This window comes from Fukomys damarensis, unplaced genomic scaffold, assembly GCF_012274545.1.
Source record: "Fukomys damarensis isolate Sample0158 unplaced genomic scaffold, DMR_v1.0_HiC HiC_scaffold_17, whole genome shotgun sequence".
NCBI classification, from domain to species: Eukaryota; Metazoa; Chordata; class Mammalia; order Rodentia; family Bathyergidae; genus Fukomys; species Fukomys damarensis.
In genome coordinates, this window is record NW_022900929.1 from 41,311,059 (window position 1) to 41,337,117 (window position 26,059).

Here is a 26,059-nt window from a genome sequence, read left to right on the forward strand (position 1 = left end):
AGGCGGTGCGGGGTCCTGGCGAAGGCCCCGCGAGCCGCAGCTCAGCTGCTCGCCCAGCACACACTCCAGCGCTGGCTGCCCTCGTGAGGGCTCGGTGCCTACTCCGAGACTCTCAGATCCCACGCACGCCTTGGCTGAACTGCAGACGTACAGGCGCCGGGCAGCGACCACCGGCTGGGTCCCACTTCCGCGGGTGCCCCTTAATCTGTATCCTAGAGGCACTGGCCTCGCCTCGCTGCCTCTCGCTGGCTACCGAAGACCGTGCGGCCGGCTGCAGGAGTCCGGTCCTTTGCTCTTGTGCTCTGGGCGTCCAGTCCCTATTTCTTACGCTCCACCGGCCTCTCTCCAGTCACCCCTGTAGTTTGCTGAGCGAAACAGTGGTGAGGGTGAAGAGTCGACGGGGCTGTCATCTCCTCGGTCCTAGTTACTTTTAGACTTGAGGCTTAGGAAGAACGGAAGCGCCGCCAAGGCTCTTTCTTGCCGTGGCCTTCAGATCACGGTTCCGCTTTGGGGATGTCCTGCTTGACTGGTCTGGGTGCCAGGCCCAGGCGAAGGTCCCAGAGCGCAGCCGGTTGAGCACTTGAGGAGACCAGCTTCTGCTGTGAACGCTCTCCTGTGCTCTTAGGACCACTCGCCAGTGTAATCCTGCTACTACTTTCCCTCCTCTGCCAACTCCCAAATCCTAGCTTTTAAAGACAGAAATATAATCTCAAAGTTAGGGGTTAAAAAATCTCCTCTTAAGTGGTCTGAGGGCAGCGAGGCGACCATGGGTAGGTAATTGGATCTCTTGCTGGGAAGGGTAAATCCTCGCGGTGTGCCCTGTGTTTATGTTCCCTTGAGATGGTGCCAGGATGATAACTGATTCAAACAATCTATTGTGTTCAGTGGGTTACTGGGGCTTTTAACTGTCCGGGGACCCCTGAGTAGTGGCTTCCTTCTGGCTGTACACACAAGTTAAATAAATAGCTTAGAAAAGGTTAAGATAACCCCATCCCACGGGGTGAGGGTCTTCTTCCACCCCTAGGGCTTACCCCCTTCCTTTTCTCCCTCTCTCTCTTCCTTCCTTCCTTCCTTCCCTTTCTTTCTTTCTAAACGCCAGGAACTTGAGGAGATGGACTTTAAAAAAAAACTGGGAAGGATATTAAGAAAATTAGTTTCTCCTTCACCCCCTTCTCCCACAGCCAAATCTACAAATGTAGTGATTTGTTAATATCACTTGATCAATTGCACTGTTGCAATTTTAGTATTAACTAATTTCTTAAGGTTTCTTTAGTCTGTAGTGGTGTGTGTGTGTGTGTGTGTGTGTGTGTGTGTGTGTATACACACGCTTGTGTATTTAACCCCTGGGTCATTGTAGGAATCAGAGTCTTTGGTAAACTTTAATTTCACAGGCTTCCTATTTTCTTAAAAGTTCATTAAGTGAAATGTTTTAGTAACCCCACAGTCTGTAGGAAATCCTGGATGGCTGCTGTAGTCTTTATGAGAGTGGTTACAATGGGAAGAATAAAAACCTATCATGCCTCCACATGTCTCAGTGAGTCTCCTGTTTGTTCTTCTAAACCCAAGCCAGCCATCTTAGTCTTAACAGTCAAGTATGGAAAGTGACAAATGCAAAGAGACCCACAGACTGACCTCCCTCTTGAGAAATGCTTGTTGACAGCTACACTGTAGAGTGTGTTCCAGAATGGGAAGTAAAAAAACCAGAAAACTAAGTATTAAGGTTTAAGGAAAGGAAAAGTAGTGGATAGGGGAGGTGACTCCACCTCCTATCTGAAAGGCACCCAGTGCTACCAGCCCAGGTCTTACATCTGGAAGGAATTCCCCTTACTTTAACATGTGGTTTTAGAAATGCAAAGTACAACAGAAATATCTGGGACAAGAGAAGTCTTTTTCTTCATATGTAAACATGGAGATATAAAACAGATACTTATTTGATTTATAATATACTTCCAATTTTACTGCATTAGAAAACAAATCTGTGTATCCCCTAAGTACTGTTCTGGGTGTCAGTGGACAGTGGTTAAGGACATTGTTGAACTCCTCCTAGAGCTGAGCTCAAAGCATGGCTCTCCCACTTTTCAGCTCTGTGACCTTGGATCAATTCCTGATCCAAGAGAATATTAAAGAGAGAATATTATCTAACTCATATTTGGTTGTGAAAAAGGATAAGGTTTGGACAGAATTTAACATAGCACCTGTCATAGTAAGGTTTTAAAAATAAAAGGTAATTCTTATTACTCGTGATGGTGCTGGGAAAAGTAGTAATAGACCAGGACATGTCACAGAGCTGCTCTGAATTTAATCCTGATCCCAGTTACACACTTAATGACCCACTTTCTGTACAATACCCAACCTGTAATTTAGCTGTCTCTCAATAGTGCTAAGTGAACATTTAATATTTATTACTTTCTAACTCATTTCCTGTTGACCTCAAGAATTACATACAATCATTAACTCCACTAAAAAAAAAAAATCTCTAGTGCTTTTAGAGCTCCTAAGATATTTAACCACCAAGTGGTCTCCTCTCTTCCTCATGTAGCCCCATCCTGATTTTGCCTAAACGATCTTCAACACAGGGAGCTTGAAGCAGGTCATGGTGGGTGATGCACACCTGTAACCCTAGCACTCTGGGAGGCTGAGGCAGAAGGATCATAAATTCTAACCCATCTCGGGAAATTTAGCTAGACCCTGTCTCAAAATAAAAAGTGATTTGGGAATGTAACTGTGTGAAGGCCCTGAGTTCAATCCCCAGTATTTAAAGGAAAGACAAAGAGGTTGTGGTTAAAAGACTTGCAATCTGTAGGGAATGAGATTCTTATCATCTAATGGCTTGCCAATCACTACTTCTTATCTCCTTGATACAACTTGTCTGGAAAAAAAAAATCAACCGTTATTTTATTCTTAAGAAATTCTCTACGTAATTTCTAAAAGTCCAATTTTTTAAAATTTTGAAGATCAAATTAAAAAGAGCCTCTGCTTTTCCCAAAGATTCAGTTTTGAGAAAAAGGAATAGATTTTCTAAAACTTAGCCTGCACGTAGAACATTGGCAGCCAATACCATTGTGTTTTATGTTAGGAGAATAATTTAATGGCATGTTTGTTGACTATCTTCCTAAAACTAGATGCAATATGAGGATTTGACCAGAAGTTCAGGCACAGACATCTGCCTTTCACTGTAATTCTTACTCTACTTAACTGATGATGAGCAGGTTACTTGGCTAAAACAGTACGACGAGTAGACTGCTGAAAGGAGCTGGCCTGAACTCTCTCAAAGGCATCAAAAACACTGGACACCGGTCACACTGAACATGTTTATTTCCAAATCCTCAGAGCAAGAAGAAGATTGTCCTGAAAGCCTTGCTGAGAGAGATAAATTGCCATGACCTGCATAGAATGGAGATAGTTAATATGGCTTATCTTGCTTGCAGGTGACTAGTCTTGATTACTAAGGAACACTGGAAGAAAAGCACAAGTAGGGAAGACCTGTTTTGAGAGTATATCCTCTGATACAATGGACTGGAGAGAAGGACAGGGTGCGGGGGAGATGGGGGTGGAACGAAGCTTGATGGTAGAGAACAATCCTAGAGAGAGTTCACCAGAAAATATGATTGTATTACTTGGAGAAATAGAAATGCATTAAGGGGTTGTTAAAGTAGGGTTCACAGTATATTGCCTGCAAGGGAGAACTGAGGGAAATATTCCGTGGGTGTCATGATGCACCCTGGGTTCATGAGATGAAGCTTTAATTTAATAATGTGAATAATGCATTTAATAAATGGAAATTATCATAAAGTTTTTTGCAGCTCATGGTTCGAAATGGGTGATAACTCACGGGAACCTAATTCTAGGTCAGCATTTGTGTTAACTTCTTATGCTGCACCATCCTGCTAGGCACTGAGGTGGAAAAAGAATTGTCGTCCGGGACTTTACATCTTTTGATTTCTTGCACGTTTATGATATGGTGAAAGTACACATTATTTGATAGCAATATAATTGTGATTTCAAGAGCAAAAAGTCCTTATTTCTTTCATGGAGTGATCAAGATTGTTGGGTGGTGGAGAGGGCTGGGGGATGGACCACAGTGAGTGACACAGCCTGGCTCCAGGACTAATTAAAATTCTCACTCCTTTATTCTTAGTTAAGTAGAACACCCAGAAGTGCACTGGGTATTCTATATGGAAAAAGAAGCTGAGGTTTCTGTTGATTGATGTTCTTGAAGCTGGTTTTTACTTTTCTCTGAATAACTATAAAGTTTGAGTACTCGAAAGCCTCATGATGTGCACTAAAGATTTTTTAAGTAATAGGCTTTTAAAAAATAAAAAAGTTTCATCTTTCACACTTAATAAATCTTATTTTGAGGGGAAAAAAAAACTACTTAAGAACAGCCTGTCACACTTGATCATCCCGTTTGCTTATAGGGTATACACGCTTCCATGTGAACAGGATGCTTGTCCAAATTAAAGCTGAAAACCTCAGTTCACTAATTTTGAATTAGCTGCTTTGTTATCGTTAGTCTCTACCATAGTGTATCTGATGGCTTCAACTGGAAAACAAAGCCCACAGTGTCCTGTATTGAACTAGGTAAAAAGTTGGGAGCAGTTTGGAGTCTTATTAGAAAAAAGACAAATGTTAGGGAGCTTTGTAGGCTATAAAAAGGTTGCCATACTGAGGCGCAGAAACCAAAGGTTTTGTAAATAACTCTTACATGAATTGGTACCCATGAGGGAATTTTAAAAGGCAAAGAACAGAAAGTATGTAAAATCCATGTCATTCTTGGCGATCATTCGACAGATTTTAAGGAGCACCTACTCTGTGCCAGGGACTAAGAGTAAGATGGTGAACAAGCTCTCACCAGCTCTCAGACTAGGTAGTTGTTAAATAACAGATGTGGAAATGCTACGAACTGAAGGTTGCAGATAAAAAGGCTCCTAAGTAGTTCCAGGAAAATAACATTATATTTTTGGATAGATGTTTGTGGAAGGGATTGCCATATATAGTGAACCTCTCATTTGTAGATGATATCTATTCCCAAGCAGCCTGAGCCTGTCCCAGTGCAAGTGGGCTCTGAGAGTCTTGACTGGGAGACAGGGAATTGGGCTGTAGGTCAACTTGGTAGGTGCAGGAAAACATTGTGGGAATAGTTCTAGGGTTATCTTGTATACTCTTTTTTTGAAATGGGCAGTGAATGAGTCTCATTTAAATGTTGGTCTTGAATAACTAGCAGAAACTTGTGAAAGCATCTCAAATTCACAGTGTACGTGCCCAGGAGACTGAAAAGTCATGGCTCGAGTTATCCTGTCCTCTGGAGAAAAATCAGTTGTTTTATAACTGCACTTTTCTCATAAGTGATCTTTTAAATGACAAAACAAAGAAATTAATCTTTTGTTGTTGTGGCCAAAAAGGCTCTGTTTAATGAACAAGGGTGTTGTAACATACAGTGACGAAAGCCAGGGAGCCTACAGTTGGAGCAGGAGCTAAGTGTCACATTATCAACTCCAACTTGAACTTGCTCCCAAGTATTAGGTTGATGTGGAAAGGATGGTGACAGTTCACTATCTTAAATGTAAAGCTGAATCATCCTGGCTTGATATTAGCCTTCAGGCTGAATGGGCATTACCTACTAGAGGGTGTCCATTGAGAATGTAGATTGTACACTGCTTTTGTCTTTGAAAGATGATTCCTCTAGATAATCACACCGATGTGTCCAGTTTCTTGAGGAAGGATTATTAAATTACACTTAGTGAGTAGAGAAAATGGTACTTCACAACTCTGTTCTTAGGTTCAGAAAACTTTAGTAATGGGGCAGAAGAAGCCTTTAGAATCAAGTCAAATTGCCCTGATGACCTGAGGAGGGAGGCTGTAAATTTGAAGCAGCACTCTTTGGAAAAAAAATCCTTCCATGTTTTAACAATTCCCCTTGTGCCCCTTGTGCCTCGTGGCTGCAAACACTCCAGGCTTTGCTATTCAAAGCTGTCTTCAGGCAACCTGCATTCTTGCAGCATCCCTGATGATTGTCTGTGCTGTCAGGGCTCAGAAGACCACCAGAGAGAATCTGCTTGCATACTTCTTTAAAAAAAAAAAATCTCTTTTCTTATTCCCCCTCATCCTTTTCTTCTGTTCTGTCTGCTCTACCTTCTCTAAAAACCCTGGCTCTGATTTGCTTTTTTCACTCCATTCATTTCTCTCTATATATATCTATGCTTGGCTGGTTTTTGTCAGTATTCCCTCTGCCTTATTAGTGTATTTGTTATTTATTTTTGTCTTTCTTCATCTAATCTTGCCCTTCCTCCTGACTCATATCTAATTCCAGACCCACTTGCAATAATTCATTGTCATTAATTTTAGTCAACATACCTATGGCATTTATTAGTGTAAATATTTACACATAATTATTTTATCAGCCCATTGGCTTGCCTTTCTTTTTCTCTTACCTTCTTTTCTTTTTCCTTCCTTCTCTCTCTCTCTCTTTCTTTCCCTCGCACCCTACCTCCTTCCTTCCCTCTTCTCTCTCTCTCTCTCCCTCCCCCTCTCTCTCTCTCTCTCTCTCTCTCTCTCTCTCTCTCTCTCTCTCTTCCCTTTTTTCCTGTTTTCTTTATTTTGAGCTGGTCTTGTACTCCTGAGCTTAAGCCATTCTTCTGTTTAGCCTCCTGAGTGCTGGGACCATAAACCATTTAAAAATTTTATGCATACACACAGAGACACACACACCAGGCAGGTGCATAATATATCACCATTCAAAACATAGTAAAGCCAGGCATGGTGGCACACGCCTGTAATCCCAGCACTCGGGAGGCTGAGGCAGGAGGATTGCTGTTAGTTTGAGACCAACCTGGGCTACATAGTGAGTTCCAGGTCAGTCTCAACTACATAGTGAGACCCTGTCTCTCTCTCTCTCTCTCTCTCTCTCTCTCTCTCTCTCTTGCGCGCACTGTTTCAAGATGAGAATAAGTGAGAGGTGGAGGGAGTCATGAATTATTTGATCTGTCTCCTTTGGTCATTTGTTCTATCTGTCATAGCTCTGTATACATGGTTAGTTCTCAGATTGCTTTTACTTTTACATCACATTTGATCTGAACCAACCTCTCTTGGGAGAGGTGTTTGTATTTTTGCTTACACAGAGTCATTTATCAAGAAGCAGAGCAACTTTGTCAAGATCAGATGGCAAGAGATTGTCCCAGGATTACAACTAGAAACTCCATCTTGACTTTTCATCCACTGCTCATCCAGTTACATTGTTGTTTCTGTCACATGTTTTCTGGCCTCTCTCCCAGGTCTCTCTTTCCTGTGCGTGGTGACAAAGAGAATATCATGTTGTCAAATACAAGAATGCATGCACTTCTGTGCCCATAGTACAGAATCCAGAATAGTTGGTGTCAGAGCCCGGCAAAATGCTCTCCTGAGACTCCAAGTAATGAAGATAGATCCTGACTGGGTTTCCTTCCTGGCTACTGAGGCATACGGTGGCACATACCTGTAACCCCAGTGCTCTGGGAGGCTGAGGCAGAAGGACTGCAAGTCCCAACCCAGCCTGATCAGTTTATCAACTTAGTGAAGCCCTGTCCAAAGAAAACAGGGTGGAGGAAGGGAGACAGGCAGGCAAGCAGCTGGGGATGTAGCTTAGTGGGAAGGCTCTAGGTTCAATTTTCAGTACAAAAATAAACAAAAAAATCTTGGCTATTTTGTGGTGTGGTCCTGGGCTGGTTACGTCACAGCTTAATGGCTGGGAGAATGAGAGAAATAATTCCTAGAGATACTGGGAGATGTCCAGGAAGTGTTTTATGTAAAGTGTTCAATAAGTACCCCCACAGAATGCTAGGTGCTGCTATTAATTTGTACTTAATTCCCTGCTTCCCTTCTTCAGTATGAGCCGCACCGCCTACACTGTGGGAGCTTTGCTTCTCCTCTTGGGGACCCTGCTGCCGCCTGCTGAAGGGAAAAAGAAAGGGTCTCAAGGTGCCATCCCGCCGCCGGACAAGGCCCAGCACAACGACTCGGAGCAGACTCAGTCACCGCAGCAGCCAGGCTCCAGGACCCGCGGGCGAGGCCAAGGGCGGGGCACAGCCATGCCTGGCGAGGAGGTGCTGGAGTCCAGCCAGGAGGCCCTGCACGTGACTGAACGTAAGTACCTGAAGCGAGACTGGTGCAAGACCCAGCCGCTGAAGCAGACGATCCACGAGGACGGCTGCAACAGCCGCACCATTATCAACCGCTTCTGCTATGGCCAGTGCAACTCCTTCTACATCCCCAGGCACATCCGGAAGGAGGAGGGCTCCTTTCAGTCCTGTTCTTTCTGCAAGCCCAAGAAGTTCACTACCATGATGGTCACTCTCAACTGCCCCGAACTGCAGCCTCCCACCAAGAAGAAGAGAGTCACACGTGTGAAGCAGTGTCGTTGCATATCCATCGATTTGGATTAAGTGAACACATCCACCCTGTCCTGGGGACACAGCCCGGTGCAGCCTAGAGCCAGATCCAAACACCCTGATTCCCACTCTGCTTAAACCTAGAGGCCAGAAGAACCAGCAGCATTCCTCCCGGCAGGAATCTGCTGGTGCATAGTGTGTGTGTGTGTATGTGTGTGTGTGTGTGTGCAGGTGTGAGAGTGTGCGGTGTCCTCAGACACCAGAGGGAACCGTCTCTGAGAAAGGGCACTCTGATACTTTGCTTTACACCAGGAGGGCGGAAATGCCCACAGCACCCCCATTCACACGCACAGGGGCGAGGCTGTGGTTGGGATCTGCTCTTGTCTTTCCTGTGCCCTCCAGGGGACCAGGATCTTCCTTCAGAAGGAATGCCAATGGCACAGGCCACTCTGAGGGCAAGAGACCTGTGTCCCTGCTGCATTCAACTCGGAAACTTTAACCTGATCTTGCTTCCCCCGCTTACTTTGCCCTCCCATAGGTTCTCAGTGACCATTTTGCCTCATCCCAGTTCTGCCAGGGCTCCTAAATTAATTTGCTTGACAATGGATGTGAACATTTGCCATCTTGTGACAACCTTCTAGACTGGTGGAGGTGAGGCACTGCTGTGATGAAGCACAAGCAAGACAGACATGTGACCAAGGCAGAGTTGAGAGCGAGGACCAATCAGGGTCAGCAAAAATCAGCAGGGAGATATACAGAGACTTGGGAGGCCCACTGAAAAACCCAGTGGGACCTAGGCTTCAATGAAAGCGTTTTCTTGATAGTTAAGAGAACCCAAGTGAATAGATGAGAAATAAAATTGCCAAAAATCATTAACTTTGGCTGTCACTGATCTCTTGAAACTAACTGTAACCCCACACTAGTCTTAAAACTTAAATATCAACCGCTCCTATGTTTAGAACCAAGTAATGAGTTAAACCAAAAGAGCTCTACACATAGATAAACAGAAAACAAAAACCTCATAAACTGAGGTCCTGATGTCTTTTTCTTGGTTATAATCACCTTTTCCCCAGTTCATTGTTTCTGCATAACACTTCTGAAAGCCACCACCATGTATTATGAAAAGTTTTGCCTCTGCTGAGTGTACCTGACAGTAAAGGACACTCTGAGATGAGAGGTTTTATATGCCCCAGTTTAGCTAGAAGTCTATTTGGGTCTTTTCCTTTTAGCTATTGTTAAATTGATCCAGAGAGAAGAGAGAGAAGGGAAGAAATGGGGATTTCATCTCAGTAAGTAGTGACTGTCTCTTAAAATCTGGAATAAGAAATAGAGATGTGATTTCCCTTTCTCCTTTTGTCCTCTTGCTGTCTGAGGGTCTATAGGGAAACCCCACTGAGCACTGGGTATGTTCACTGTGTATGTTCAACCAGGGTGTACAAGGACATTGCAACTATTCTGTGCCTCCTGGAGGTGTTATCCTCTGATTAAACTCTGGTTGCTTGCTTTTCATACTTAGAATTTTAATGGCCAAGGTGCAAGGTGGGTGAACCTTATTGCACTCTGGATTTGGCTAAGCTGTTCTCATAAAGCCTGAGGTTCTATATGTAAATGCCTCAAATACTGTTTAAATTTTGGCCTTTAACTTCTCAATTTGCCTTTATCTTCATGAGCAAAGTCATGTGTCACCTGGAAAACAAACATCCCAGATTTAGGTTGTAGTTGCCCATTGAGGCTCCAGCTTTCAAAAAACCATTGCAATTATTATATTTCTTTTTGTTTTTGCCTAATGCTCTCCCATCTGACAACCAGACAGGAATCCTGCTTTAAGACAGAAGTTATCTTGAACACCCCAAATGGGTCTCTTTTTAAAATCACTACTGATGATTCTACACTAGTGAATTTGTGCAAACACACTCTGTGCATTTTGTATACACTGTATGCCCCTGCCCTGAATCTTTGTGTCACCCATAACCTCTAGCAATAAAGCACAGAATGGATTTAATTAAGCACAAAAATGCAAGGCAGAATTTTGAAGGTGGGGGAAAAGAAAAGAAAGGAGAAGAAGCTGAGAGTGTACAACTGTACCAGAGAGGAAAAATGACATTCAGAACCAGCAAACACTGAGTTTGTCTTCTTTTAATTTTGACACTAACATGCAATTTTGTTAAAAAGAGTTGACTTTGTTGGCAGAAACCATCTTCTTTTAGAAGCTTGTGCCATGGTCTTGCATTAAGTCAGATTTAGTTGAAGTGTAGAGAATTTCTTCAAAATTAACTTCACTGGAATAATCAGCAGCATAAAAGCCCTAAAAGCACAGAACCAGCCAAAGAGGGAAATGTCTGCTTTTCTTATTGTGCCTATATTAAGACTAGCACAAGTGTGGTGTGTCTTCCTACATTTATTGAAAATGCCATATCTGTTACTTACTTTATTGGAGTCACTGATGATGTAATTGCATACATATTTTTTCATTATTACAGAAGAATTTTTTAATGGCAAGTTAGATGTGATCTTGGTCTTTACTTATTAAAATGATGCCAAACACCAAATACAAATTCTATGATGTACACTTTACGCTTGGCATTAAAAGAGAAAAACACATCCTATAATCTGTAAGGTGTTTTTGTTGCTGTAGTGTTTCAAAGTTAAAAGTTGTAATGAAAAATCTGGAGGAAAGGATAATTTCCACTGTGTGGAATGTGAATAGTTAAACAAAAAAACTATGGTTATTTAATGTAATTATTAATTCGAATCCTTTGGTCACTGTGATTTCAAGCATTGCTTTCTCCTTTATACGACTTCTTCTGAAGCTGGCACATTGTATGTTGTTGGAGACTTCGGTCAGGTCAGAGGGGATCACATAAGAAGATGTGTTAGAGTCAAGAAATGACCTTGTATTTCTTTTAATTGAATGTTCCTTAAAGGTTAACATTTTAAAGCAATGTTAAGAAAGACTTTTAAGTGTTATTTTGGGAGACTTACAATGTGTATACAAAAAACAAATAATGGTGGACAGTTCACCAACAGAGTCCTTTTCAGGAGGAAAAGTGAAATGAAAAATGCACAGACAGAACTTTTCAAAATGACCTTTCGATGCTTAACAGTGAAAGTAGTTGGATTGATTTGTCATTCCTCAAGATATTTAATATCATCTGCGTTATGTATTAAGTTTGCTTTAATCATTTAAAAAGAACAGAAGATTATATACACTATGATCTAAATACCTTGTTGCATATGAGGGTGAAAGGGAATTTAATAGTTTCATAAAAGTTAATTTGGCATAAAGTTTTATGAATCTGTAACTACAATTTAATTTTCACCCTAGTAATGTTTATATAACCTTTGCCAAAAAGCAACCAATAAATTAAGCCTCTTCCTTGCGTGTGTGAATGTGTGTGTGTGTGTGTGTGTTTCTGCTTTATCTTGTGGGAAGGGAGGTGGAAATGAGGTCCTGTTTGATTTTAACAGGGAATCTCGGGTTGTGGCAGTTAGAGGCAAGGGAACACCGGTCTGTACTGGAAAGTGCCAGTCTCCTCCCCAGAGCATAGCTAGAACAAAGAGCTAGAGGGAGTATTTCAGACAGTGGAAGTGTTGTCACATGGAGATGGTTATAGCTTTATTTCAGGGTGAAAGGTTTTGGTTCCTGTAGAAGGAAGAATTTTCTAGTAAGCAGAATGATTGAGCAGTACCATTAGCTGCTTTTGCAATGGTTCACTTCTTGTCCTTGGAAACGTTTAAAAACACACCAGATATCATTGCAGAAGAATATCAGGTAAAGTGAATTATTTTCCTACTTATACAATTGAAGTCATGGATTTTTGAGCTGTCTTCTTTCTCACTTGGTCATACCATGTTACAAGGTATTGGCTCTCTGACAACAAAAACAATCTCAGCAATTGTGTATGTAGTGCTCCTTCAGCACACTGTGCTAAAGGTTGAATTTGAATTGTTTCTCACATAATTCTCAGGATGACTCCATGAAGCAGCTGCCATTATTATTATTGCTAGGGACCAATGAATTCATGAGGTCTTACGTAGCACCTGGGCCTTTAAGTACTATGTGAAATTATAAGATTTTCAATTTTTATTGGTTTGTTCTTTTAAGGACGTAAAACATTATGCACAGTAAAATTCTGCTGTGTCATAAAGAAGGACAAATTTGAGTAATTTGTAGCAAAACGGATGCACCTTGAGTCCATAATCGTAAGTAAAATAAATCAGGCAAGCTCAAATGCCACATGGTTTCTCTTACATGATAAGCCCAAAGTATAAATAATTTAAAGAGCAAAGTGAAGTACAAATGATAGGGAAACAGGGAGACACAGCTTTTATAAATAAAATGGAGATCTAGAGATGGATGGAAGGGGTAAGGAAGAGAGAGGAAGGGGAAGGGGAAGTGAAAGAATTGACACATGTTACATACATGTGTCAACGTCTCATGATAAAAATAATCATTATGTAGGGTGAACGTGAACTAAAAATGATAGAAAATAGACCTGTGCAAACAGGTTTGTCTACTGATTATTCACATCTACCGACTAAGGCCATTCCGGGGTTGCAGTTGGCATTGTCAGGAACCCAATCTCCAGAAGCTCAGGCAAAGCCTCCTTGCCACCTGTCATTTTGCTATGGCCTCCTTGAATTTTGAGGGGAAAAGTGGAAAAAAATAGCAAAGGGGCAATAGTGACAGGAAACCACATCCATTAAATAACTTCTGATTAAGGATTGAAAGGCAAGTAGAATGTGATACCACACTGAAGGTATGTCAGCCTCAAATACCAAATCAAACCAAACAAACAAACAGGCACGTAGGAAGATGCCAGCAAAAATGCTGAGTGAGAACTCATCTTTGAAAATTCTCTCTGTAGAGTTTTTGAGAAACTGGTAAAAATAGATTCCGCTTCCCTTTTGAATTCTGGAAGTGAACTGAAGATGTGCAGCAGTCTAGGGAGGAATTCGTCAAGGAAAAGACTGAAGATTTCTAAGAACAGTGAGCATTCTGATACTGCGACTCGTCCTGTTCTCCCCTCTCCTTCCCCACAGTAGAGATAAACCAACATTCTACAAGCATAGTGAAAGCCAGCAGTCTGGAAGTTACTGGTGCAGCATGGGGTTGGAGTTCTTTCAAAGTCACATTCTCAAAGAATTGTCATTAATTAGCCTGTTTGACGGGCCTAGAGAACCCATTTGAAGGATATCTTTATTTGATCCAATTAGAAGTTCCTCATTGTGAAAAAATCCTTTTTGAGGTAATTTTCTTCACAGGTGCCTGAGTTAGCAGATAACATTTGAGGACAACAGTATGCAAAACAGAAAGTATAACGGGAAACATCTGAGATTGAGATTTCCATAGGGACTTTGCAAAGCTCCACCATGTTACCAGGAATTGAGAAAGCCAAATGCATACATAGGGCTTTCTGCATGCCTAGGACTGTTCAGTGGTTCAGAAAGACCCAAGATGGTCTTACGTTGTCACTTCAGACTGACCTTGAGACACTGCATAAGCAGGAAGTGAAAGCTAAGACAGAGCTATCAAGCTGCAGGTTGAGTGCTGAAGGTGCTCAACATCCACATGGAGCCTCTTGGCAAAGACTAGTTGATTCAGGTGTTTGAGAACATCACTAACCAAGCAGAGACTTCAGTGGTGACACATGATAAGAAATATAGATTTTGCAGAATTAGATCAGAAAAGTCACTAAATGAAGAGAAATCTTAAAAAGCAACAACAATAAAACTTTCAGGACAATAAGAAAGACTGACTTCAAGGAGTTGTCATTTTTATCTTACTTAACATGCCCAGTTTTCCATAAAATATGAGACACATGAAGAAACAAGAAAGTATAGCCCATTTATAGGAATAAAAGGTAAATGAGGAAACTGTCTCAAAGAAATCCAGACATCAGACTTATAAAACAAAGACTATAACTAAGCTGTTTAAATATGTTCAAGAACTATGTTCAATAAATCACTTTTTATCTACTTATTTGAGATGGAGTTTTGCTATATTGTTCAGCCTGGCCTCGGATTCCTGGGCTCAAATAATCTTCCTGCCTCAGTATCCCAAGTAGCTGGGACTACAGGTGCATGCCACCATGCTCATGCCTGACAAAGAAACTTTCTGAATAACTAAAGGAAAATAGAAAAATATTCCTACTTGGGGATATTAATAAAGAGGAACTATATAAAAAAACCAAATAGAAATTATATTCAACAGAATTTGAAAATACAACATAAAATTAAAAACTCAGGTGGAAGAGCTAAATAGTGGGTTTGACCAGGTAGAAGAAAACTGATAAACTGAGAGAGAGAGAGAGAGAGAGAGAGAGAGAGAGACAGAGAGAGAGAGAGAAATCTACTAAAATCAGAAATGAGAGCAGACGTCACTACTGACCTTATGGAAATAAAAATGATTATAAAAGAGTATTGTGAACAACTATATAACACAGTAGATGAAACAGATTCTTAGTATAACAAAGATTTTGGCTTCATTTTTTGATGTTTGATGTTAACATGTGTTAAGCCTCTCCCTTCTCTCTCCTTCTTCTGCCCCACATCTAGGAAAACCAATAAAGAAGCCCTGTCTTCCTCATGGGGCACTAATGGAATCAAACCATGCAAGGCCTTGCCTACATGTGGGAATCCTCTTCTAAGCCTTCCAGTTTCTTTTCTTTGCTCTCTCAGGCAATTTTCAGAGAAGATTGACAGTTATTCTCTGCCCAGAACAGAAAGTCTCATTATGTGAATAATAAACATTTTTATACTTTTGAGGGTGTATAATGTCATCAGTTTGAACACCTGAGTCAAGTTTGGTTTGGGGCCCATATTGTTTATGCAGGTATGTACAACATGTTTAAGTACTTAAATTACCAAAAGTGACAAAGGAAGAAAAAATAAATATCTAAATAGAAGTACCACAAGTTAATGAGATTTAGAAATGTTAAAAATTCTCTATAAAATGAAGCCCAAAGGAAGATAATTTCACTAGTTTTATCAAATATTGAAAGAATTTTGTGCCTCTTCTTCACTAAATTTTCCCTTCAAATAAAAGAAGAGAACATATTTTACTTCAACCTGTATGATCAGTATTACCCTGACACTAAACACAGACAAATATATCACAAAATAGAACCACATTTTAATATCTCTTGTGAATATAGATGCAAGCACCCTCAACAAAATACTAGGTACCGGAATTCATCAATATATAAAAAAGATGATACCCCATGATGAAGTGGATATGCTCAAAAATTCAAGGGTGGTGTGAAGATAAATGTTATATATCATATTAATAAAATAACTGGCAGAAACCACATGGTCATGCCAACAGATGTAGAAAAATCATTTAACAAAATTTGACACTCTTTCATGATAAAAACAATGCAACATATGAGGAGGAAAGATAATCAACCTGATAAATGACATCTATGAAAACCCCACACTGACATTATACTTAAGACTGAAAGCTTTCTCTTCTAAGGTCAGCAGCTTACAGGAAATCTGTTTTCATTGCTTCTATTCAACACTGAACTGGAGATTCTAGCTATGGAAGTTAGTTAGGGAAGAAGAAAAAGGAATTCATTTAGATTGTAAAGAAGTAAAGATATTTGTGTTTTCAGATGACATCATTTTATATGTAGAAATCAAAAGGAATCTAAAAAAGAGCTATAGGAGATGAGTTCAGTAAGGTTGTGGCCACAATATTGATACACAAAAATTATTCATAGTCTACACACTAGCACTGGAAAATATAGAAATGAAATTAAGAAAATAACTCCATTTACAATAGTATCAAAAAGAAAATATATAAGAATGAATATATTTAAGAAAGGAAGTTTAAGACATATATTAAAAACTATAAAACTTGGCTTAATGAAACTAACGAATGCTTCAATAAATGAAACGACAACTACTAGAAGTATTAATGTTGCTTGACAGATCCAATACAATCCTTGTCAAAATCTTGGCTGACTTCCTTGTGGAAATCAATGAGCTGATGGTAAATTTCATAAGAAAATGCAAGGGATCCAGAACAGCCAAAACAATAAAAAAGAGCATATTAGTAGTTGGAGAATACACAGTTCCTAATTTCAAAACGTACAACAAAGACTTTTGTAAGACAAACACCTTTATACACCTTTATAACTATCTCTAGGTCAAGAAACAAATCTCAGCCTTTCCTGAAGTTCATGCCATATAATCAGAAAGAGCCCCTCTAGGTTCCATCTTCTCTCAGAGGACAAGTGGGGTGATTTCACACATCTAGTCTGAATTCTCTAAGGGGATCCTTAGAGGACTGGCTTTTCTTTTGTTGGCCTTGGGACTCTGACATGTCTGGCAAATCCAAGCCTTTGTGTGACAGTGATGATGGCAGCTTGGGCTGGCAGATGCTGTATATCTTTCTCTCTGTTCAGTGTAGACCACATAGATGAAAAAGTCTGCCTTTCAGATTCCCTGAAAGTGGAAAGAGTTGATCCATGTGTCAAACATCCCAAGTTTTTCACAGCTTCCTAAAGAATTAGCCTCTCTATTGTCTGTCTTAGAGCTCTGACAGGTCCAGTGCTTTCTAGATGCCTCGGGAAAAACTGAGATGATGATTTCGTCTGGTAAATGTCATAGAACTGTGCCCCTTCTCTGGCTTAGCACTGATGAGCAGGCAAAAACCACAGTGGTCAGCTTCTCCTTAGGGAAAGAATAATTTTTAAGAGGTTCCAGGCTTCTTTGTTGGGATCTTCTCCTATACAAGACAAACCAGGTGCTTAATGCACAGACACTCAAGGAAAAATGAAAGCCACACAAAGATGTTCTAAATCTCCTATGGAACAAGATAAATCTCCAGAAACTAAGCCTAATGAAGTGAAGTTATATTATGTACTTGACAGAGAACTCAAAACAGTTATCAATCATAAAACTACCCACTGGATTCAAGAGAACAATACAGGAACAAAGTAAGAAACTGAAGAAAGTGACAGAAAATATAATGACCTAGGAAACAGAACATGACGTATAGTATCTCAACTAACTGAATGGGAAAATTTGCTAGAAAGTTTCAAAAGTAGATTAGAAAAAGTGAAGAATTAGTGAAGTTAAATATAGGTCATTGGCAAATAATTCAGTTAGAAGACAAATAAAAGTTAAAAAGGGAAAGAACCCTAAGGGATTTATGCAACAGTATTAAGTAAACTAACACACACATTATGTGAGTCCCAAAAGAGAGAAAGTGAAGACACAGAAAGCTTAAAGAAATAATGAATGAGAGCTTCCCAAATCCAGAGAAAGAAATGGGCAACTAGATTCAAAAAGGCCAACTGTAAGATAAATCCAAAAAAATAAACATTATAATAAGATTTCAAAATGTCAAAGACCAAGAAAACTTTGAAAGTAATATGAGAAAAACGACTTGTTACATGCAAGGAACCCTCAGTTGGACTGTTAGTAATTCTTTCATCAGACCTTGCAGGCCAACAGAAAGTGGGGTGATACATTCAAAATTCTGGAAAAAAAACTGCCTACAAATAGATACTGGACAAAACTGTTCAGCAAGTAGGAAGAGTATGTAGAAATAGATCAATGGGAAGGGAAATGAGAAGCAAAAAAAAAAAAGATGTATTATGCACATGTACACATGTACCAGCTTCCCATGATGAATGCAATCATTTTGTACAGCTACTAAAAACTGAAGACAAGATGAAAATACTCCCAGATAAAAGTTAAGATAGTTCATCAACTCCAGAGCAATTCTAAAGGAAGTTAGTTCTTCAAGTTATTCCAATTTTAGTTTATGTGCTGCCCAAGCAAGCACTTCAATTTGAAACAATAGTAAACTGAATAGCAGCACAATACATGAAAATTATCAGACTCCCTGATAAAGGTAAATTTATAGATAATATAGGAATGCTGTATAACTAGAATGATGATGACCAAATCACTTTAATTATAGTTTAAAAGTTAAAAACAAAAAATAAAACACAAAAATTTACAGTAAATCCAACTAAAATATGTTTAAAAGATGTGAACAGATGTAAGTTGTGGCAACAGTAACATAAGTTGGGATAAGAAGAAATAAACATGTTTAAACTTCAGCTAAAAACTGTCACGTGAGACAAAGAAAGCATTTGACAAAATGGTCAATCTACCAGGCAAATATTATATATGACACATTGCCATTGATATCCTGAAAATGTTTCCCCTCAATTGCCACTTTCTGAAACAGTTCTGGAAATTCTCTTGTGTGAGTGTCTTTACAAGGTGAGGTCAAAAGTGTGGTGAATGCTGCTGCCAAGTGGCATCTGACTGAAAAAGGAGGCTTATAAAAAGATAAATTATAGTGTGTCCTCATCTACCTTTTGACTATATTTAGCATCATGTACCTTGTGGCTCTTTCCTGAAGTCAAAAGGACCATAAAAGGTAAACATTTAAAATTCATTCAGGACATCAAGGCAGCCACAACTGTGCAACCAAGAACACTCATAAAAGAGAACTTCCAGAGCTGTTTCAGAAAATGACAAGAATTATAAGTGTATTGAAGTGAAGGGGAGCATTTTGAACACTGAAGTACATAAAGCAAGCATATATAGTGCTAAAGGGTGAAACATACAGCGATACATTAATATTAGGAAACTCCCATGCCCCACTTTCATTTAAGCAGAAGATCAGTAAGGAAATAGAGGGCTTCAATGACATTATAGACCAAATGTACTCCACTGGCGAAGACGGAACATTCCACTCAACAGCAACAGAATACACTATTTTTTTTCAAATACACATAGAGCTGTCTCAGGATAGATTACACAGTAGTTCACAAGACCAGATAAATCTTAAGACATTTAAGACGGTTGACATCAAATAGAGTACTTTTACTGACTACAGTGGAGTACAACTAGAAATAAAGAGCAGAAAGAAAACCGAAAAATGGCAAATATGTGAAGATTACAACCATTTAAAAACTGTTACCAGGTAGCTCCATCTAGAAATAGCTTGCCAAATAAATGTTACTGAGTTTCAGGATGCACACATCTCCTTCTGGAGTTGGTTTTCAGGTTCTTCTCCTCTTGATCAGAGAATTGAATGAAAGAAACAAAAAATAGTGACAGTTTATTTGAAAAAGTAAAGGTAAAGGGTGAGGGAGAAACTGGCTCTGCATACCAAACTTTGGCCTAATAAAATAATAGAAAAAGCATACTCTGGAGAACACAGGCAGGCTACCATGAGGAAATCCACAATAGCGAGCTCTTCATGGCATCTGTATCCTTTTATGCTGTCTATATCTAGTGGAAATCTGCAAGAATTTCTACATATGGGGTCTTGAGAGGCAGTTCTGTGTAAATCTTGGGATCCCACCATGCCTCTCTTCCCAACTAGTCTAACTCAAAAGAAGAAATCCAAAAGAAAATTAGAAAATACCTCTATTCCAATGAATTCATGTTTAATGATGCATAAGAAGAACAAAACAGATGACAAAGTCCCTCTGTACACATGAGTATCTGAGCCTTGTGTTTATGATATTAAGGAACTCTGATGATGAGAATAATTATTTAAAATATAAGAAAATATTGAGCCTGATTGCCTTGCAGACAATCCACCCATATGTGCCAATACTCATTCTTTAAATGTAAAAATGTATCACTATGCATATCACAGCAATAGTGATAACAAAAAGGTTAATTGTGGGGAGACCTATTGTTCCTGACTTCTTATATCATTTCTTCTTAAAACTTCTTTAAAGCTACCTTTCCTCTATTCCATGTGGTGCCATTGATGATACTTAATCACTATGCCTCCTATTCTTATCCCCCTTTCTCAATAGAGGGGTAATGTGGAACCTCATTGGTAAATTACTCTATGTGGCCACCATGAGTGGTTTTAGAAATGGGCTTGGAACTCTCAGTCAATAAGAATCTTCTTAAGGTTTGGATATGGAGGCTGGGAGTCAGAGGATCTTTTTCCTCCTCTAGGATTACAAGTTGCTGCAAGTCCATTGGCCAAAATCTGCTAACAGCCATCTTTTCCATGCCTAAGGCTAAAATTGTCTGAAGAATGAGGCCTCCATGCATAGAAAAGCAGAGACATGAGATGGAAAGAGTTATCTTAGTGAATCATTTTTTTTTTTTCCTGGATTGAGCTATGCTTGAAGGCAGGCCAACCTCTGAATCATCTTGTATCAGGTATGTGTTTCTCTGAAACGAATTATTCCAAAACTTAGTAGATTAAAATAACATACATTTATTGTCTCACATTCTCTCACAGGGATCTGGGAGTGACTGATACGATGGTTCTGGTTCAAAATCTCTCAGGGGGTTAGTCAAAATGTCTGTAGTCACCTAAAGGCTTGACTGGGCTGGGTATTCCACTCCCTGCATGACTCACCCAACATGGCGCTGGTTAGAGCTTCAGCTCCTCACTACACTGGTCTCTCTTCTGAACATAACAACCAGCTTCCTCCAGCGTAACTAATCCAGGTGAAAGCAAGGAAGGAGGCACTTCTTATGAATTACTCTAAAGTTTCTTATTTTTAAAGTATTAATTCACTTTTTTTTTGCCAGCATCAGATTTATCCATTCATCTTTTAAATCTTTATAAAGTTAACTGTCAAACACACAGATCAGCATCCAGATTAACAGGCCAAAAAACATATTAAACACATAAGACATTTGCACTAAATGCATTTACAATTTTAGATACATGGTCTATGCTGGCTTACAATAACATTTTCCTCTCCCTTTTCTTCCTGTTTTCTGTCCTTTATTTTGTACTTTATTTATTTATTGAGTTTCTCATACAAGAGAAACCATGCAGATTTTAAGCTTTTGTGTCTGATTTACTTCACTTAACCTTATGGTCTCCAGGTGCATCCATTTACCTACAAACATTAAGGTTTATCCTTTTATATAGCAGTACTCCATTGTGTGTAAATATCACATGTTCTTTACCCATTTTTCTATTGATAGATATATAGGCTGCTTCCAAGATTTCACTATTATGAACTGTCCTGGTAAAACATGGTTATGCATGCATCACTGTGATATAAAGTCTTTAACTTTTGGGGGAAGATGCCTAGAAGGGGAATAGCTGGAACAGATGGAATTTATGATTTTAATTTTTCAAGAAACCTACATACTTATTTCTATAGTGGTTGTACCAGTTTACACTCCTGGCAACAATGAAGAAGCCTCTTCTCCCGCCCCCACCCCTGGAAGCCTCTAGCACTTGTAATTGGTTAATTTTTCTTTTATTTCTTTTTTAATTGAGTTTATTGGTACTTTTTAAGTATACAGCACAGTGACATTCATCACTGGGATCTTGTACCTTTACTTGACAGATCTTGGTTCTCATTTTTTCCCATCCCCCCTAGTGAGATGGAATCTCAGTGTTGTTTGCATTTCTCCAATGACCAATTGTGTTGAACATTTTTTCATGCATTTATTAATGCACTCTTCATCTGATAATTGTCTATTCATGACAGATGCCCAATTTTTGATGGGTCTTTATATTTAAGGGTCTAATTTTTTTGGAGTTTTCTAGGTATTAGTCCTTGGAGGAGTCAGAGGCAAAAATTCTTTCCCATTCTATAGGTTGTCTCTTCACTTTGTCACTGGTTTCCTTTGCTGTACAGAAGCTCTTTTATTTGATGTCATCCCATTTGTTGATTTTTGGTATGATTTCTTATGCAAACAGGGTTGTATTCAGAGTCTTTGCCTACTACTGTGTCTTCAAGAATTTTACCTATTCTATCTTGCAACAGATTGACTGTTTCTGTTTTAATATTGAGACTTTTGGTCTATTTTTATTTTAATTTAGTGCATGGTGAGAGAAATGGGTCTAGGTTCAATGATTGGCATGGTGATGACAAGTTTTCCCAGCACCATCTGTTAAAGACGCCATCTTCCCTCCAGTAAAGGTATCTGATCCTTTTGTGAAAGCTAAGGTAGCTCAGTGTGTCTGTTGTTGTTTCTGCATCCTTTATTTTGTTCCATTGATCTACAAGTGATATCTTTCCATTTTCTTTTTTTTTTTTCTTTGCTTTTTGAGACAGGGTCTTGCTGTGTAGTTCAGGCTGGCTTTGAACTCACTACATAGTCCAGGCTGGCCTCGAACTCACAGTAGTGGCAGCCTCCTCGGTGCTGGGATTACAGGTGTGCTCTGCCACACCTGGCTCCATTTTCTGATATCCACTTCAGTGTTGTTTTTCAGAGAACTATAGTCTTTACTATAGTGGTATTTTCCTTCTTGGTTAGGTTAATTCCTAAGTATTTCATTTTTCTTTATCCTATTGTGAAAGATGTTGTTTCCCTAATTTCTCTCTCTGTGAATTTATTTATTATTGGTGTGCAGGAACGGTATTGATATTTGACTGTTGACTTTGTATTCATACTCCTTTTATTTCTTTCCCTTATCTAACTGATCTGGATAATGTTGTGGGAATTCTATTGAATAGGTATAGTGACAGTGGACATCCTTGTCTTACTTCAGATTTTAGAGGGAAAATTTTCATCTTCTCTCTATTAAGAATGATGTTTTATCATAGATGGCTTTTATTAGATTGAGATAAAGACCTTCTATACGTATTTTCTTCAATTTTTTTTTATCATGAATGGGTGCTGGAGCTTAACAAATGCTATTTTTGTGTCTATTCTGAACTTTTCCCCCTTGCTTTTATGTGGTATAGTAAATGTATTGTGTATTTGTGTATGTGGAACCATCTCTGCATCCCTAGAATAAATCCTACTTGGTAATGATGTATGACTTTTTTATTATTCATGTGCATATTTGTTTTGTTTTTCTAATTAACTTCATTGGTACATTTTAGGTATATGTTATGATCACATTCATCATTGGAATTTGTACCTGTACATGAAATATCTTAGTTCTTGTTTTTTCCTATTCCTCTTTGAGAATTTATTGCATTCTGTTTGACAGTCTCTTATTAAGAATTTTTGTATCTAAGTCTATTAAAGAGTTTGGCCTGTAGTTCTCCTTTTGGGTTGGGTCCTTTTCTGGTTTTGGAATCACAGGAATACTTGTTTCCAGGAATGATTTCTGGAGTACTGCTTCCCTTTCAATTTCATTAAAGAGTTTGAGATGTATTGATGTTAGATTTTCTCTAAAGTTCTTACAGAATTCAGCAGGGAATCTGTTGGAACTTGGACTTTTCTGAGTTGACAATTTTCTTTATTACTTCTTAAATTTCACTGACTGGTATCGGATTATTCAAGAGTTTTATACTTCCTAGTTCAGCTTTGGTAGTTCATATGTATCAAAGAATTAACTCATCTCTTCTGAATTTTCCATTTTATTAGAGTATAGGCTTTCAAAGTAACAAGCAACGATCTTCTGAATTTTGACACCATCTGTTGCGATTTCAATTTTATATTTATGATTGCATGGATTTGGGTCTTTTCTCTCCTTTTTTTGGTAAGATTGGCTAAGAGTATGTCTCTTGTTTTTTCAAGGAACCCACTCTTCAACTCATTGATTCTTTGTACTTTTGTAGCTCAATTTCATTAATTTCTGGTCTCATCTTTATCATTTTATTCCTTGTGCTAACTTTGGGTTTGGATTATTCTTATTTTTCTAGGACATTGAGGTGCATCTTCTTCTGACATGAGAATTCACCACTATAAACTTCTCTCTTAGGACTGTTTTCCTTACCTCCCATAAGCTGTGATGTGTTGTATAATCGATTAAAGAAATTGTCTAATTTACTCTCTAATTTTATCTGTGATCCATCGATTATTCAAGAAGGTATTATGTATTTTGCAAGTGTTTGCACAGTTTCTGTGGTATATTTTGTCACTAATTTCTCATTTCATTGCACTGATGTAATTATACATATAGAATAATTTCAATACTTTTTATTTAAGCATGCTTTATGGACTTTATGTGGTCTATTTCTGAGAAGTACATGTGCTGCTGAGAAGAGCATGTATTATCTTGGTTTTGGATGGAACAATCTGTAAATATCTATTAAATCAATTTGTTTGAAAGTTTGGTTCAACTTTGATATTTCTTTGTTGATTTTTTTTCTCTAGTTGATCTGCCCATTTTTCTCAATGCAGTATTGAAGTTCCTCATTACAATTACATTAGTATTTATCTTATTTTCTATGTTTGCTAGTGTTTGTTTTATGAAGTTGAGTGCATCATTTTTGTCACATATATCTTTGTAATTGTTATGTCTTCCTTTTTAATTGTTCACTCAGTGAATATGTATGTTTTTTTTTTTTCTCTTCTGATAAGTCTTGAGTTGAAATCCACTTTGTCTGAAGTTAGAATAGCTACTCCTATTTCACAGATTTCTTGTTCATGGAATATCGCTTTCCATATTCCATAATTTTCCATTCTTTGATTTTTAATATGTTTTTTTTAAAAGTTAAGTATATTTCTTATATGCTGCACAGCTTTTGTTTTTTTTTTTCTTGATACATTCTGCCAATCTGTGTCTTTTGATTGGGAAAATGAGACCATTACATTTTTAAATAAGAAGACTTATGTATTCTTTATCTTTTCAGCTCCGTGCTACACCCATCTTCATTTGGCAAGGTTGTTAATGAATTCACAGCTCTCTGGGTGTAACCTTGAGTTCAAGCTGTGTATTATTGCATGACAAGCCACTCCCGAAGTTACTATTTTGCTTTGTTTTATTTTATTCCCCGGTACTGGGGATTGAAATCAGGACTTTTGCATTAAACTACAACCCCATATCCCCCTCCTCCCTTTCTTTTCCTTTTGAGACAGTGTCTTGCTAAATTGCTAAGTTATTAAGGCTGGGCTCAAACTCGAGATCCTCCTGCCTCCGCCTCCCAGAGTGCTGGGAATAGTTTATTATTATTATTATTATTATTATTATTATTATTATTATTATTATTATTATTATATCTTTCTGTGTCCTGTGGGTTGACTGAACTCACCCAAGTGATTCTCACTGAATATGAGGTTTCTCATGCTCTGCTGTCAGGTAGTTGAGACATCTGAGAACTTTCCTGGGGCAAATGCCCCACAGCTCCTACCATGCCCTACATTCCTAGTGACACCTGGAAGTTTAGATTCAAGTGGACTCTGCAAGTGTCTTGGACTTCGGAGAGCCCTGTGGCTGGGCTCCAAACACGAATGTTCTAAGGAAAAGGAGATGAATGCTATAAGTTCTTAAGGCTGGACTTGAAAATGCCCAGTCATTTCCATCATATCCATTTAGAAGCAGTCACAGACCCGCCCAGATTGAAGTAAGGGGCAATCCCCAACTTTTGATGAGAAAAATTTCAAGTCATTTGTGATCCCCTTTAATATACTACACCTGACTTTGACACCAGAGAAACTATTTGGTAGTTACACATGTGTGACTTATTTATTTCACTTAACAGTATACCCTCAATATGTATCCATTTTCCTATGAATGACTCTAATTTCTCATTCTTTATGGCTGAGTAGGAGACTGGATAAGGAAGATGTGGTTTTTCTATAAAAACCTTGTCCTTATCTGTTTACATACCTAAAATTATTTACTTTCATTGTAGTGGAGTTCCACAAGAAAGTAAAGATGAACTTCAACCAAAATTTATTCCTATTACTGCTTGATAACAGTGAGATTTTATAATGATATAAAATAAAAAGAAAATGCATGTTTATGTACATCATTTCATATGGTACTCATTAATTTTGTGAAAAGTGCATGATGGATATTTAAATGATTTCTATTTTAGAAA

General features: G+C 38.7%; 1 protein-coding gene across 1 annotated transcript in view; it reads left to right on the top strand.

Moving 5' to 3' along the window:
* Positions 1–9,349, top strand: part of Grem1 (gremlin 1, DAN family BMP antagonist) — a 10,201-nt gene extending 852 nt beyond the window's left edge. Inside the window, exon 2 of the mRNA XM_010624615.3 lies at positions 7,862–9,349. Coding sequence (XP_010622917.1) covers positions 7,862–8,417 — 556 coding nt within the window. The 3' untranslated portion in view covers positions 8,418–9,349. The remainder of the gene's footprint in view (positions 1–7,861) is intronic.
* Positions 9,350–26,059: the final 16,710 nt, after the last annotated feature.